Genomic DNA, 17,757 nt, shown 5'->3' with positions numbered 1-17,757 from the left:
CAAAGATAGTGCCTGTCTTCAAAGGTGTGTCCACAGATCACTTCCTACCTGCGGAACTGCTGAGACAAAGGCCGTGTGTTTGTAAAGTGTCTGCCTTCCACAGAGGCTGCCCCCGCTTATGCTCCAACAACCGTGCATTCTCAGGTATTTTTTCAGATTCAAAATTTATGCCTACCAAGTGGCAGCCGAGCCCTTCAGAACTTTGCAGTTTTGATTTACATTTCTTTAATTATGAATGAGAATTAGCATATTTTTCACAGGTTCGCTGGATATTGAATTTTGGGTCCATATCCTTTGCTTTTTTTGGTCCACTGGCTTGTTAGTCTCTTCCTATTGATTTCCAGCCACGCTTGGTAAGGCAGGGAAATCAGCGATTTAAGATTTCTCTGGCAGAGTTCTTCATACTGGACTGAGCTGAGACACTTTTGGCAGCGACGCCAGCTGAGAGGAGGCTGTTTTCAATCAGGCGCAAGTTGAGAAGGGCTCTGAAGAAGGGTCAGAGCAGAGGAATAAGAAATATATTCTAGCATTCTGGGGACAGACCAGAATGGGATGAGTTGGGATGAAGGAAGAGAAAGGACAAAGATGACCCCGACATTTCTACAAGGAAACAGAAAGACTGGGGGTAGCCCCGACAGACTAAAGAAGAGCCAGTTTGGAAGGGCAGATGCTAATCCAGCGTTGTAGTTACTGCGTCTGAAATAGTGCATTCTCTAAATGAAGCTGATTTACAGGCAGTGTGAGATACAGAACAACTGGGAACCAGGCTGAGGCTTCTGGGAAGCATCCCTGTAGAAGTGACAGCTGAAGTCACACGGGGGATGAGCTCATGGAGGAAGGGAAAAGGAGAAGCAAAGCCGGGGACACAGACTCGGGGAACACCCACAGGGAGGAAGAGAGACCAGTAGAGGAAAGAAATAAGAGAAAGCCCGTCTAAACTAGGAGAAGAGTGAGTTTCGAGAGCAGCGGTTAGCAAACTATGGCCCACGGGCCCAATAAAGTTTTATAAAAATAAAGTTGTATTGGAGCACAGCCACGCCCATTTGTTGATATCGTCTAAGGCTGCTTTCACACCACAGAAGCAAGAGCCGAAGAGCTGCCACAGAGATCTTATGGCCCACAAAGCCTAGAATATTTGCTATCTGGCCCTTTACAGAAAAAGTTCACCAACCTCTGTTCTGGAAGGAAAACCGTTGGTCAATATGGTCAAGTGCTGCATTGAGTCAGTGGACGAGTAGAAATGGGAAAACACCACCGAATTTAGAGAAGAGGTAACAGGTCACTTTGCAAACTTCCCGTTATCATGTTGGGATTGGAAAAGGGACGCTAAGGGAACATTTGGAAGAGTTGAATCATATAGCACATACCCAAAAAGGCAGAGCAAGTGGCTGGTCGGCAGCTAGCGAGAGAAGCAAGAGGGATAACAGAATGCTGTTTATCCACCTGCCCATCCATTTCCTCCTTGTTTTAAGAAGGTTGAGCAGCACCATGTGCGTGGTGACCAAGAGTTGGAAGTTGGTTTCGCCAAGAAAGTAGGGGCAAAGGAACGCTTGTAGCGGCAGTATTCTAGTAAATACCGAATAACTGGCTCTCAAAAAGTCTTTGTAGCAGTGCGCACGGATTCAGCTGGCAGAATTCCTAACAGTGTAACAATCAGCTCGCTCCAGCTAGTACAAGCCTGGGCCAGCACACCGACTGGGTGTTGCTGTCACCCATGCTGATGGTGGGGGAGAAAGTACAGAAGACAAGAGCAACGAGGTGAATTTTTTTTTTTAATGGAGTCTTTTTTGTGTTTTTTTAAATTATTTTTTAAATGTTTATTTATTTTTGAGAGAGAGAGCAAAAGAGAGAGCGAGAGAGAGAGAGAGAGAGCGAGCACAGACGGGGAAGGAGCAGAGAGAGGGAGACACAGAATCGGAAGCAGGCTCCAGGCTCCGAGCTGTCAGCACAGAGCCCGACGCGGGGCTCGAACTCATGAACCGTGAGATCATGACCTGAGCCTAAGTCGGATGCTTAGGTGACTGAGCCACCCAGGCACCCCAACAAGTTGAATTCTTTAGGAATAAATCCTGGGAAGCAGGAGATAGTATTATGATTTGTAAAAGGAAGAGGCATAAATTTCACTATTGATAAGCAGTAAAAGAGAGGTTTATCAGGAATCACCCGAGACTCAACAGAAACCCAGGTTCTCTGCTCGAGAGAGAGGAGTGAGAGACAGAGAGACAGAGAGAGAGAGAGAGAGAGAGAGAAGGAGAGAGGGAGAGAGAGAGAGGACAAACAGCCAACTAAAGCAAGACATCACAAAATTATTTAATATAATGAATATATGAAATCATGACCAAGCCTTCTAACAATTAAAATTCTTTCTAACCCAGTGCTTCTGAATATACACATGTACGTGAATATATATAATTATGTGTATATACACATATGTATACACATAGTAATCATTCAGTAATTTTGGTTGTGGAGGCTTACGGTTAATGTATTTCAGTGCTCGTTATATTCATCATACTGACTTTGTAATAGTTTCTGATATAGTTCAGAAGTATTAAAGATTAAAATATTTCTAAATAGTTATTTTTTAAGTTTTTAAAATATAAAAGAAACTGATGCAGATATATTCCGATATTTGATTCACCAAAGCAGTTCATACTTTGGATCATGCAGTAATAAAATTCATGTAGTGACTTCCAAAGAGTTTACCCAGCCGTTGGTGAAGCAGAATCTGTTTTCACCTATATTCTTTGAATCGCTCTCAGTCATTCACGCATTCCTTCATCGAACCCTAATTGATCCCTTAGTATATACAAGGCAGTGTCCCAGAGGCCGAAGGAATTTTTCATAACGCTTGAAAGTTTTGTCTACTGAAAAAATAATAAAATAACTCGTCTTTAAATAAAATAAAATTTTGCCAGAGAACAGAACTGAAGGAAAGGTATGGGGTAAACTACTTTGGGGGTGGGAGAGAATGTTCATTTCTTCTCGGCTCATTTATTGTTCTTGCTTCTTCTTGCTCTAGGAAGCGAGGTCATAATTCACTACCACACGGTACCCAATTATCTTCCAGAGCATTCTTCCTGGAAAATGGCACTTAGGCTTTCTGCTAGTATGACTGAATGGTTCTGTCTTCCTTTCTGAGGGTGCAGGCAAGCCTTCTTGGGTGGGATGGAAAATACATTTCTATTCTTAGCATTATTAATTCTAATTCAGGAGGGCACAAAGAAAATGCCACTTCCCCTGCGCCCTTAGGACATGCATGCAGGGGAGACAAGAATTAAATAATGAACAGGTTCCAAACAAAGCCATTTGATGCTAGGCACTGAGATTTCTTTCTGTTTCTCAATGCTACTAAAACCCCACAATGAGGTTTGTAATTTTATTCTTTGGGAAATGGATTCCTGTAAGCTTTTAGCACAGTGAGAATTGCCCAATCTTATGAAATATTCTCTTTTCCCCCCTCAAGCCCTTCTGGTAATACAGACCAGATTTCTAGATGTCCTACTGGCAGCCGACCTTTTCTCGTGAACTCCAGTCAGTGGCCAAGGGAGAGAAGCATCAATGCTTTAAAATCTCTTTTCTATGCCTGCAAGCAAAAATTTTACAACATTTCTCCTTGATATGAAATCTCTGCTTGGACATCTGGCTTCACAGTGAGGAACTTTCAATACTCCAGCTTCAAAGAAAGGGCTTAGCCCTGGTGGGGCAGTGATGCCAGAAGAATGTTCCACAGTCTTTCTATAGAACTATTTCTAACAATTTTCCCCCAGTGAACTTCTGTGAGTTCAGTGGATATTGCCAACTAACATTCAGATAACTTTGCTTCAGTGGACAGCCTTTTGGGAGCCTTCCCCTGGTGTATGCAGATTACCCTCTCAGATAATATATGCAAGGTGCAGGGTATTTTATTTGAACCCACCTAATCAGGCGGAACGACTCCCTGTTATCACAAGATCGAAGTTATTTATGGATATCTGCTATACCACCCCAAAATATTTACATGAGAATGAATAACACGAGAACGAATTGATGTTCTTAGTGCTGAGAGCCTGGATGTATGAGGCGGCATCGTTCATTCATTCAGCACATTTCTGGCACTTCCCCTGGTCCAAATGTTGCAGCAAGGGCCCGTTCTCAAGAAGCTCAGAGTCTAGTTGGTGAGGAAGGAATTAATCAAAAGACAAGTTTTGCAATCGCCTATCTGCAATCCTGAAATGCAAAAATCCTCCAGAAACCACAAATTATTTTTGAAAGGTTGTGGTTTAACTTGTGAGACAAGAAAACCTGCCTGCTGCTGTGAGGGTTCCTAGCCTCTCTCTGCCCCTCTCTCTGCCTCTCTCTGTTATACCGGCACGTTTCACTGTGCACTCGCGTGTCTGGGTGCAGCGTGCCGCCCCCACCCCACCGGGGATAAAGGACAAGCTTCGAATCACCTTCCTGGAATCTGCAAACCCTGATTTGCAAAACCTATCCAACATCAAGGTTTTGGATAAAAGGTTGTGGACGAGTGTCACAGCGCAGCAGAAAAGTCACTAGAGGAGTGGCCAACGCTGGCAAGACCTTCCTACTCTGACCCTTCACGGAAAAGACGACATTTAAATCTTAAATAAGGAAAGGACCTCACACACGGTTCGTGGGATCTCAACACGAATGCTGAGGAGCGTGTGATGAGGTGGACAAAAGGGCAGCATCTAGACAAGAAGCTCTCCAAGTTTTTGGTCTCTGGACCCCTTTACGCTCTTAAAAACTCAGAAGAGGTTTTGTTTATGTGTGTTCTGTTGATATTGACCACACTGGGAGTTAAAATTAAGGAACATTAAAATATGTGTGTACATATTCATTCTAAAGTAAGTCATGAATCCATTATGTGTGACTATAAATATCGTATTTTTCATAAGGCATGACTGTTTTCCAAAGCAAAAAAAATTAGTGAGGAGAGCAGCTATGTTTTCCTTTTTTCCAAATCTTTTGAATGTCTGGCTTAGTAGAAGGTGGCTGGATTCTCATATCTGCTTCTGCACTCAATTTTTATTTTTTAATTTTTTATTTATTTATTTTTTTTACTACTTTTGAGACAGCGAGTGTGAGCTGGGGAGAGGCGGAGGGGGGTGTGGACAGAGGATCTGAAGCAGGCTCTGTGCTGAGAGCAGCGAGCCTGATGTGGGGCTTGAACTTAGCAATGGCGAGATCATGACCCGAGCCGAAGTCAGACGCTCAACCGACTGAAACCAAGCACAGAAACCAAGAGTCGGATGCTTAACTGACTGAGCCACCAGGTGCACCAGGAAGGAGTATTTTAGTAGCCTTTTCAGATGATTGTGGATATTCCTCTGGACAACATCAAAACTTGACGAGTGGCAGATTCTTTTTTTTTTATTATTACATTTTTAAAGTTTATTTATTTTGAGAGAGATGGAGACAGCACGAGTGGCAGAGGGCCAGAGAGAGAGGGAGAGAGAAAATCCCAAGCAAGCTCTACACTGTCAGCACGGAGTCCGATGCAGGGCTCAGGCTCACGAAACCGTGAGATCATGACCCGAGCCAAAACCAAGAGTCAGGTGTTTAACTGAGCGAGCCACCCAGGGACCCTGACGAGTGGCAGATTCTTAAAAGTTGGCTGCACTATGCCATTTGAAACTCTTAGAGGTGAACTTTGCACACTGCTACATTAAAATCCCTTGTTCTCTTTTACGCTCTGCAAGGATCTTTTACCCACACGAGAGTTGGTAATACCAGGTACTGGTCATTTGGAAAACACTGGTTCACTGAGTTACATACATCTTCCAAATGTTGATACACTTCATTATATTCCTCCCCCTTCTTCCCATTCACATCATTAGTAATGCCACTGACCTCATCAGAAAAGTCTTTACGTACTGGGAAGCTGTCAAACTTGCAGTGCTGATCCCAGTTTTCCAAATTTCTGATTTTTTGCTTGAAAGCTCAAATTTTATCATTAGCGACAATATAGTCAGTGGTTGTCCTTGAAGTGCCAGGTTGACTTCCTTCCTTTTCAAGAACACCTCTGCCAGATAGTCAAATCTGAATAAGCACAGTTTGCCTGTCAATCGCTCCTTCCAAGGGCCTAGAGTTCAGCTCACACTCAAACAAATGCAGAACTGCTTTTCCTCGAGACAACCGCCCTATCTCAGTATGCAGCGCGCTTTGTGCGTACCTCCTATTAATATTAAAAAGATGTGTTCTCGAGGGTTGACATTTAATAGAATTAATGCACTTGATGGCTTCCATTTTCGTCTTAGAGCACAAGTATGTGGTGGCGAAGAAACTAATCACTACTCATACAGTTTAGTGACGATGTTGCGTTTTGTGCGAAGACACAAGCAGTTTTATCCACCGTTGGTTTTATACCATCAATGCAAACGCGGAACACAGTGAAAAAGGCAAGTGATGTCTTAGGGGTATTATGAAAATAGTTTTGACCTTGTGGCGCCCCTGAAAAGGCAGCCGGGACCCACAGGGGTCTGAGGACACCCTGAGAACTGCTGATTTGGATCATGAAGCATTTTGTATGCCATGCTGGCAAGTATAGACTTTATCTTGCAGGCAGACTTTATCTTGCAGGCAACGGAAAGCCAGTGGTGGATTTTAAGTAGCAATACCACATGCTCATCTTCGTGTTTTCGAAAGGTTACCTGATCGACAGTGGGACGGATAGAGTTGGGAGGGCTGAGTTATTGGTAGTGGTTCTACAAAGGAGGGATTGTGATAGGTAAGGAACAAGATGACGGTCTAAGAAGACAGGAACTAGTGACTGAGGAATGAGGTAGGAGTTTGCAGATATTTAGGCATTATTTCCGGCAATTGACCTCAGAGAGGTGAGGGAGGGAAAGGATTCATTTCAGGGGACTTCCAGAATCTGATTTGGGTGACCGGGTGGTGGTACTTTAATTCAGATTATCAACACAACAAGAACAGGTCGGGGGCAATGGAAGAGTTAGAGGAAGTTCAGTTCAGTTTACAGGATGTCTAGTTTGAGCAGCCTAATGGGTCATCCAAGTGAGAACATGCAAGGGTAGTTAGAAGTCTGGACTGAGAGGGGCACCCAAGTGGCTCAGTTTGTTAAGTGTCTGTCTCACACTTGGTTTGGGCTGAGGTCATGATCTCATGGTTTGTGAGTTTGAGCCCCACGTAGGGCTCTGCACTGATGGTGTGGAGCCTGCTTGGGATTCTCTCTCTCTCTCTCTCTCTCCCTCTCTCTCTCTCTCTCTCTCTCTCTCCCTTGCTCTCTGCCCCTCCCCTGCTTGTGCTCTCTCTCTCCAAATAAATAAATACACTTAAAAGAAAAGTCTGGATTGAGAGCTCAGAAAAAAGTCTAGGTGGTGATGAAGATTCAAAATTCGTTTGCATGGAAGCTACATACATGGAAGGGGTGTGACTGTCCAGGATGCGTACAGGCAAAACAGAAGAGGTCTTGCCTAATACCAACATGTGAGTGCTAAAAGGAGGAAGAGGAGACAAGGCATGGGAGTGGGAAAGAGGGTTTCAGAACGAGAGAGAAACTAGGAATGTATTGCCATGGGGCCGAGGGAGATTTTAGAGATTGTTTCTGTGGGAGATTAAATCACTGTTCATAGATGTTCATGGACTCTTTCTAGAGTGATTCTATAATTTTCCTGCCCCGCTGATGTGGATGAAAATAAGGCTGTGGTTGCAGGGATGTTTTTTCCTACTCATCATTTTGTACTCATATAACCCACCATGAAGAGGAAGGCCTGAACTCATTCTAACGCCTGGAGTCAAATGCAGCCAATCAACAGCCTGAATCCAAGCCAGCACTGTTTGTTATGCGGCATGATTGTGGCAATAGCTGACCAACACAGGTTCCTTGTTAAATGTTATAAAGGAGTCAAACAGGCTTCTAAGATCAAACAGATTTTACAACACCAAATGGAGTAAGTAAATAAAAGTAAAAACTAGCAAAAATGCACTGAAGCCCTGAAATAGGGTAGTAAGGGAAACAATACAAAAAAAAAAAAAAAAGGAAAGAAACATAACTCTGGAGCATACTAGAGTATTGCATCACGATACAACTTCCATATCTGCCAATATCCTCCAAATCATCATTCATTATGAGTTAACAAAATTCTGAGAAATCTCATTAATATCACCAAATCTGGAGGAAAAAAAGCAACCTAAACGGGAGAGGGCATCTGATGTCATTTTGGAGTTTGAATTATCCCAATTTGGTGTGGATCCCTGAAGTCCTGACCCCTTCACTTTTCTTGGAGACAGCCTGGATATTTACCCATTTTTCCACCCGTTCATCTCCTTTTCTCACAGTCCAAACTGGGAGAATTCAAACCCCACAGGGACATCAGATGCCCTCTCCCATTTAGTTGTGTGAACCCCAACCAGACTACACACACACACCTCCTAGCTCTTCTTTTCCCTTCCCTCAGGTTAGAGAAAATGCAGACACCACAAATAAATTTGACTTACAGAGAGGGGAGAACCACTAAGCTTCAGAAGCATATATTGAATATTTAACAGGTAGAGCTATTCTGGTTAACAACTGAATTTATCCTGGTTAATCTATCAAAGTTAACACAATAAAGAGAGACTTCTTCAGGAATCTCTCAAAAAAAAAGGCAAATCATTTACATGAGGGAAAGCCTAGTGTTGCTCAGCCTTCTCCACAGCAATATTAAATGCTAGGTGAGCAATGTTTATTGTCCTCATGGGAAAATATATGAACAAGAACATGGTGCTCATCTAACGTATTGTTCAAACATAAAGGTTAATCAGCAGACATTCTTAAACATGAACAATTCAGAGAAGATAGTACCATGAGTCTTGCAAAACCAACTTGACGGTGAAATCCAGCCAATTAAGAACCAAATCAAAGTAAAAACTTTAGAAACGGAGTCACTGTGGTAAAAGGCCTAGGGGTAAGCACCACATCCATTAAGGACAGTATTAAAGCATGAGTATTAAACTAAAGGCTATGGTTATGGACAAATTGTGAATATCACAAACCTGGACAGTGTAAAAATAATATCACCACCCTGCCAGGAGGTGGAAAGGAGGGGTTATGAGAGGAAATATGCATGCACTAATGTATGCCTTTTTCAACCCAATATTAAATTCTGTCCAAAAGTCCAACAATTCCTTCTTTTGACACTAGTTTCTTTCATCTGTTGAAGTAAAATTAACTTAAGAGACCTTTCTAAAACAAACAGGAATACAGAATCTGGAGTATTATCTCATTTTGTGACTATTTGGCTTTCCTTCTCTTTTTTCCTCATACGTACGATACCTGAAATCATGTTCACCTTAATGCTATGATGTAATTTCTTTTTCTTAAAGTTTATCTATTTATTTTGAGAGGTAGGGGGAGGGAAGGGCAGAGAGAGGCAGAGGGAGAATCCCAAGCAGGCTCTGTGCTGTCAATGCAGAGCCCGATACAGGACTCAAACTCACCCACCGTGAGATCCTGACCTGAGCCGAGATCAAGAGGCAGATGCTTAACCAACTGAGCCACCCAGGCGCCCCTGTAAACCACATGTTCATCGAAAACTATCTTGTGAACATTTTCAATATCCTTATATATGCTTCTCCAACACCATTTTCAATAGTGCATAGTTTTAATTCATGTACGATGGCAAAAAAATACCGAAAGGAAATAGAAAACGCTAGTATTGTGGGTGCCTAGCATGTAACGGGACCTTGATAAATAGTTATTGGATAAATGAATGAATGAATGAATGAATGAATGAATGAATGAATGCTAGAACAAACATCCTTTTGGCTAGCTAAAGTTCACTGCAACCCTTTAACTTCCACCTTAGGGCAAATTCTGGAAATGGGTCCAAACTTGGGCATGCCTCTCAGGCAATTTAATAATGATAGGGGTTGCCAAATTATTCTCCAGAAATGTTTTATTAGGTTACACTATACCACTCTGGTGGCCCTTATAAGTGGATTTTAGTAGACTACTCTATACCATAACTTCTCCCCAAAGAATTACTTTAAAAGAAGGTTTGTTGATCCACGGAGACATTATTTATTGTAAGCTATGGCAGGGTAAGAATCAGGTTTACTCTCTGTCCTCTTCCCTGACCGCCAGCTGGGGAGCTCAGCTCATCCCCAACCCAGAAAGTGGGATGAAGTACATTTCATAATTAGCAAGCACACTCCTTATCCAGCACTCTTTGCTTCTATTGTTTCAACACTAATATTTAATATCACAAAATATTAGGCACATAATGACCTTGGGCTGGTTACGTAACCTCAGAGCCTCAGTTTTCACACTTTTAAGATGGGGGTGATAGAAATGCCTTCCTTATAAAGATTACTATAAGGCTTAAATGAGATAATGGAATTGGTGATGAATAAAAATGTCTGGCAGACAGCCTGATACATAGTACATGTTAAGTAAGTATTAGCTATTATTCCTTTTATGTTTTGTGACACAGTCTGGAAAAAAAAAAGCAAGGCGAGGAGTGCTAATGAATTATTTATCTTAAGTAGGTTATTAAAAAAAAAAAACAAACCCACAAATGTCATTCACTTTACACATAATCTAATTGAGTCAATCAAAAATGAACTGTAGCTTACCTACATTATAACTTTAGTTATTTTCAGGTACCTGTGTTTGGAGGTCATAATATCACATAATCTATATTTTAATATGATATTATGTATGTACTTATATACTACCATCTTTTAATTTCAGTCTTTAGGAACTGACATTTTTTTGGAAATTAGGATCACAGTGTTTTTCCATTTTGACAGGTAAATGGATTAAAACTGCAAAAACACTTAAAAATAGGCAGTTGTGCTAGTGATATTGCTTTCAAGATTTTTTTTTTTTAATCTTAAGAAACATACTAGAAACTGTGCTGTAAATCTATGTTTTCCCTTTCTGTGTATATTGGGATTCAACTATTTATTTAAAATTTGGAACTTAGCTACCACATGGTATTTGGAAAAGAAATGCACTTAAAATGAAATTTGTAGGGAAGTCTGGGTGGCTCAAGTGTCTGACTTTTTTTTTTTTTAATGTTTATTTATTTTTGAAGGAGAGAGAGAGAGAGAGAGACAGAGTGTGAGCAGGGGAGGGGCAGAGAGAGAGGGAGACACAGAATCCGAAGCAGGCCCCAGGCTCCGAGCTGTCAGCACAGGGCCCAACGTGGGGCTCAAACTCATGAACTGTGAGATCATGACCTGAGCCGAAGTCGGACGCTTAACTGACTGTGCCACCCAGGCGCCCCTAAGCCTCTGACTCTTGATTTTGGCTTAGGTCATGATCTCATGGTTCCTAGGTCGAGCCCCGCATTGGGCTCTGGGCTGACAGCATGGAGCCTGCTTGGGATTCTCTGTCTCTCCCTCTCTCTCTGCCTCTTGCCCGCTCATGTGTGCACATTTGCTCCCTCTCCCTCTCAAAATAAGTAAACTTAAAAAAAATGAAATTTTTATACAACTAAAAGAGTTTAAACAAAGTATTCAACTCGAAAATGAAAGTTACACAGATCAGTGAGTACCTACTGTGCATTTACAAATGAGAAGAGCTTCACAAATATTTTTTTCAACTACCAGAATATAAAAAAAGAAACCTCTTCTTTTGTCATGTATCACATGTAGGGGGAAAAAAAAAGCTCACTGATGGCAATATATAGGGAAAATCTCATTAAGAACAAAATAAAGTAAGTCCTCACCTCTAAGTGAGGAGGCTGGAAGGAATAGCCACCAAGATTTTGCCCATATCTGAAGGGTTTTTATTCCATTCAGTGCTGTCCAGGCTTAAATAAGAGTGTATTTTAAAAAGCAACTTACATTAACACTAACTTTTCCGTAAATTACTCAGATTGCCCACAATAGGCTATAGAAAAGAAAGACGGAGGGGTTAGGCAGAAAAGGGCAGTGATAAAACCCAAATGTTTCTTTTATTTTTCCTCGCTTTGTATGATTACTCGACATGCTTTAAGCATTGTTATAACAAAGTAAAATCACTGAAAAATAATCTTTTGCTGGAAATTCTTAGAAAAAAAATTTTTGTTCTCTTTTAAATCTTATTTATAAAGGTTTCCAGATGCTTATCCTCACAGATTAAACACAGCATGATGTAGACACTTACAATAATATTCGCCGCGATGAAGCCAAGAAAAAAACTACTTTGAGATCTAACTGCCTATCACCTAAAGAATCAGGGTCCAGGGAATTTTCTGTTGCTATTAAAGGCATGATTCTCCGAAGCCATTTGGAAACGGCCTAGGTTCTCAGCAGCAACGCATCTACCCTGTACTATGTCAAAGCACATCAAATGGTTGGCATTCCAAACCTCAAACAGGTTATTTCTCATTATGTGAATGCATAATGAAAGGATGTGGGCAAAGAACAGAATGTAAATTGGAAGCTGACTTCTGAATTTATTAGCCAGCAGTACTGGGCTAAAACAGTCTTCCTAATATCAAGAGACAGTTCCAAAGTGGTTCTCAAGAGAAAGGACAGGGTATTTTTCAAATATTTGTTCAATGTGAATGGACTGGGCTTGCCAAAAATGACTTTTTATGCTGGCATGTGATCTCTTAGAGGGAAGTCAGCCTGAGTCACTGGATACATCAAAGGTAGAGTCCAGTGAATGGAATTACTGCAGGCTGTGTGAACAAGCCAGATACCTGCATTCATCTGCCCACTGCTGGGATTTCAGCCCTCCTTTTAATTACATTAAAGCAGCTAGTACCACTGGTTACTGAAGTCTTCAGATTACCTTGATTGCTCGGTCATTATCTCTAATCAGCTGCTTCTTCTCATCTTCAAACTTCTGTGTAACGTCCTGGAGCCGTCTTTCTGCAGCAAGCTGCAGCCGGCTGTTCTCCTCTTTCAGAGAGGAAATGGTTGTCTGAAGTTCTGCTATGATCTAAAATGAAAACAGCATGCGAGAACTTCAAATTCTTCAGTGAGAGGCATCTATTTTATATGTATTTATGCTCCACAAAAGGGCGGATTTGGCAAAACTCTAATCCACAAACTAAATATTTTCAATTAACATATCGCACACTATAATGCATGAAATTCCACACAATAAGAGACTATAATAAAACTGTGAATGGTGAACAACTGCTGAACCAATTATATTTGGAAGACATTTCCACTATAACATTCCACAATATTTACTCATCAGAAGAAAGAACATCTGTGATCTCAAAAATATGAAAAGCGTCAGATTTTATTTCACTGAGAAACACACTTATTAGAATGAAAAAAAAAAAGCTATTTTGCCTTTCCTAACACTTGGAACTGTGATAACGAAAGAAAATAATGAACAGACCTCATTCTTTAGAGTTACCCAGTTCCACACAACAATTTTTGAGTACTCACTAAGGTTTGTGCATTGTGCTAAGTGCCTTAAATTCCTATGTCATTTACAAACATTATTATCACCCATCTTTTATAAGTGGAGAAAGAGAGGCACAGAAAGAGGTCAAAATGTCACATTGCTGAAGATGACATCCAAGCAAAAAGACAGGCGGGACTTGAACCACAAAGATCGATTGCCATACTAATTGGTTGTTCTAAGTAGCCTTTGTTTTTCTCTTAAGCAAGATTTTGGTAGGGAAGAGAATCTTATTATGACCTAGTTCCAAATGAGTTGCCTTTTCCCTAACTGATAGATATCCATGAAAGTTTATTCAGAAAGTTTATTCTCCACATTGGATAACTGGTTCTCTCGATGAATGGGTCCCCTCCAAGTTCTCCCAAGTAATCATCTGATGAGGGACCTTTTTCAATGAGCTGACTGAGAATATCACTCTTCCTTGGGTTTGGATGTATCCATTTCCTTCCAAATTCAATAGCGATGACTTTTTAAAAGCAGGAAATAGTTGTTTCTTCTTCTAATTAAAACCAAACCAAACCAAACAAAAAAATACTTTAGTCCCAGGTTAGAATAGAAGACTGTTGGTTCTATGGGTGCAGGGCTGGTTGGTGAGATACACTGGACAAGTTAATCACCTTGCTTGAATTCAGTTTTTCCACCTAATATTTGACAACAAAACTCGAGTACAGCATTATAAGGCAATAAATAGAAACTGTCTGGAGTCTCCCAGAAGCCAAGTCCTATAGAAATATCACGTGTTACTATGGACATAAATAATAGCATATTTACAGTAAAATAGGGAGTATCTTATGCTTTTAGAAGTGAGCAAGCTCACTGTAACAAAGTTTAACATTTAGAATTTGTCAATAATCAAATGAAAAGACCACTGGGAAATACATGGTAAAATACATAACAGCAGTACGTTAATATTTTTAAATACAAATTGAACCTTTTGCTATGAGTGCGGGAATTCATTTACTGAGAATAAAGATGTTTTTCATCTGTTTTCTGAATTTTGATCAAATGTTGTTCCCATTCTGGCACCAATTCAATTAATTCTCCTAGCACTTCCATCAAACAGGGAAGGTTAAATTCTTATAGTGAATGTCAAAAACTGAGGCACAGAATAATCAACTCACTCGCAGTCACAGAGCGAGAGGAGCCAGAGATAAGAAAGAGCCAAATTTCCTTGGCCCAACATGAAACCTAAGATTGATATTTTATACGAGCATGGAGCCAAATAGTAAAAATAACTCACTATTTCAATGACTACTGGAGCGTTTCGAGTTCAGTAAACTACAACTCTGTAGAAGCGGTAAGCCCAACTCTGTCACGTGTTCGCTGTGTGTGTTCGGTTATGTGTGCGTATGTGTGTGTGCGCGTGCTGTGTGCGTGCAAGAGTGTGTGTTTGGTGCTATGCAGTTGTGTCACATGCATAGATTCGTACATCCACTACCGTGATCCCGTAATATGTTTCTAAAGTGCAAAGTAATTTTTTTTTCTTTAAAAAACAGTAAGATTAGATTAGCTTTTAGTTGACCGAGACTAAAGATAAAAAATATTTGAGAATTCTTCAAGTGACCACAAGGGCATGAAACCAGGGTCTCTCGTTTTCAGAAGCTTAATGACAAGAGTACATCAAAAAGAAGTGTGTGCAGGTTTTGGAAGGAACTATCAGCAAAGTCCAGGATGTTCTGAGAAGAGTGTGCTTGCTTTTGTGCGGAAGAGGAAACCCTGCATTCTTTGGGGGAATAATGAGACTCCTTGGGGGAAGTAATGAGATTATCTTGGGAAAGTTATTTTAAAAACTTATGAAGATGATCTAGGGAGAATGTGAAAACACTTCAGGTGAAACACGTTAGGCAGATGAGTAGATAAATCAGTTGACAGACTAATAGATGAGACAGACATGGAGAGGTGGCTAAAATGTGGACATTTTTTAAAACTGGAATGGAGATTTAAGATTGAGAAATAATACTAACGAGATTAATATGCTTTAGGTAAAGAACAAAACTCACTTGGTTGTAGATAGACAGTAAAAGACAACAGACTATGTTCACCTTAGCTCAGTGCACATAACCAGCACTTAATATTTAAGGAGTAGAACTATAATCATAGTAAATAAAAAATAATAATTACCTGGTAAATTATATCGAGATGATCTAGGCTTTCATAGGACAAGAATGTAAAAAGTTGCTGAGAAAAATCAGAACTGATCTATGCAATCATAAGCCCCGCCAGTTTTGACTGAATCATAATTAAACACCATAAAACACAATGTTGCCCCTCAACTGAATGTTTACCCTGTATTAGCTTCAGAGAAAGCTGTGGATTCGAACACTCCCATGCGATATTAAAAATTAATATTTTGGGAAGCAAAATGAGATCTATTTCAGGCTGAGGCCACAAGCAACCCAACTCATGAAAGCTATAATAGTTAATTATTGCTAAGCGGTTAACCCTTGGCAAAAAGGCTAGTGGTCTTAAAAATAGGATTCTGGATAGAGGTTAACATCTCATCTTTAACTCACTCTGATGGTTTTCAGATTGTAGTATACTTTGAGAGTTTTACAAAAGCCTTCTTTGAAATACAACAGACGGGGCCTACTTGGGAAGATTTGGTGAACACTGAAGATCCTCATAAAAGAATGGCACCCCGGCACCTTTTGCATTCCGGTTGCTTTTCTGGAGAACCACACGAAGGCTGGGGGCACGTGGGACACGTGGCATATGCCGAGGCCTAATCGGCATTGGGTCCGTGCGAGTGAGCGAGGGCCCTAGGGGGGAGCCAGGCCCTTGGCAACGGGCAAGTTCCCCTGGTATTCCAGCTCTAGACTTGTCCCAAACTACCTCCATTCTTGCAAAATGGCGATCTCTCTCTCTCTCTCTCTGAAAAATGGCCACCAGGTGAGTCAGTTGAGTGGGGACAACCGTGCTAACATTGAAAAGGCAAGGTTAATATGTAATAGTAAGACAAAAAGAACAAATATGTGATTCTGATGGAAATTCCATTTGTGAGTGTACCCAGAGATGATGCAAACATTGCCATCGTGGCGAACACTGAGAATCCCAGAAGGGGCACACTCCTGGGTATGCCAAGGGTTTAGCGTTCGTGGTCCATTAGATCCTAAAAACTCAATAAAATTTAAAGATTAAGCAACGTCCAGTACGGGAGGAAAATATTTAAAATACTTTCCAAATGTGACCTGATGGTCTCCTGGGTACCAATGCATTCATTACAAATGCATTCATCATATCACTTAAAAAAAATTTTTTTTTTTTCCAGAGATGGAGTTTTTTAAAACCTGATGAACGGTTAAGCAAACTTTGCTTCTGGAATTCTCCTCATCTTAGATATGAGTTAGAGATGCCAGCAAACTCTCACTGGAAAACAGAAAAAGTCAATCTGTGGTTCTGTTTGCAATGTTGATTTTCAAATAATCTGTTTCCTTAAGCTGACTGGATTCTAGACCGATGTTTCTCAAATGCCAGTACACAGATACAAATATACACATATATCTATAGACATATAAACATTTACGTATATTTAGAGGTGGGCCAACAAAATGTTATCAATGTAAGGTTGTCATCCTGCCTTTTTTGAGGAGGATGGGCTGTCTTTTATTCTTTTTTGGTGTTGCTCTGTTCTCTGATGTATGAAATAATGGCTACAGGACAGGATAGCTTTACTAGTTGGGTTTTTATGCTCCTCCTCCCCCTCCCCCTCCCCCTCCCCTCCTCCTCCTGCTTCTTCATATCTTTACTTGGGAAAATATTTAGCAACGCGCTCCCTCTCCAAATTTTGCAGGGAGATCTTACCAATTCTTGAACACCAAAAGTAAATTAAAAATAGTGTCTTGTGCCTTCCCTATCCTTTTTATTCTTTGCTTCCTCCTTTCTTTTCTCTGTTCCGACCTTAATACTGCTGCCATACGAGCTAACAGTTATTCAGTGCTTTGCTGTGTACTAAGCGCTGTGTACTTGCATCATATTAGTTAATACTTAAAACTATCCTATGAGGTAAGTACTACTCCCTCATTTTACAAGTGAGGAAACTGAATTCCAGAGAGTGCAGGTAACTCGCTCAAGGTCCTCTAAGTAGTAGGGCCGGTATTCAAATTCGGGTCTGATAGACTCCAGAGCTTAGGCTTTCTTCCACGCTAACTTACGTTTAATTTGTTTTAATATGAACTAATCAGGCTTCTTCATTCATTCCTTTAGATAAATACTCCTGTTTATACTCCCATTATTTAAGCATTTTGAGTAGCTATCTTACATCTCACTTTCGGTCTGCCTCCCCCATTTGACATAAAGCAAAATTAGCAGGACGTGATTAGCAGGATTTTTCATGTCTTAGTCCAAACTTGAACTTTTGCAGTCATAATATTTCTTCTGACTATACGACTCTCTTTCAGAGG

At 40.7% G+C, this 17,757-nt stretch overlaps 1 protein-coding gene across 3 annotated transcripts in view; it reads right to left on the bottom strand.

Moving 5' to 3' along the window:
- CEP112 (centrosomal protein 112) overlaps positions 1–17,757 on the bottom strand; it is a 408,508-nt gene that overhangs the window by 75,035 nt on the left and 315,716 nt on the right. For all 3 annotated transcript variants that reach the window (XM_042967095.1, XM_042967096.1, XM_015535456.2), the window contains one exon: positions 12,731–12,880. In XM_042967095.1, coding sequence (XP_042823029.1) covers positions 12,731–12,880 — 150 coding nt within the window. The remainder of the gene's footprint in view (positions 1–12,730; positions 12,881–17,757) is intronic.

This window comes from Panthera tigris, chromosome E1, assembly GCF_018350195.1.
Source record: "Panthera tigris isolate Pti1 chromosome E1, P.tigris_Pti1_mat1.1, whole genome shotgun sequence".
Lineage (NCBI taxonomy): Eukaryota > Metazoa > Chordata > Mammalia > Carnivora > Felidae > Panthera > Panthera tigris.
Note: the sequence above shows the minus strand (reverse complement) of the source record. Positions and strands in the feature narration are given on the sequence as shown.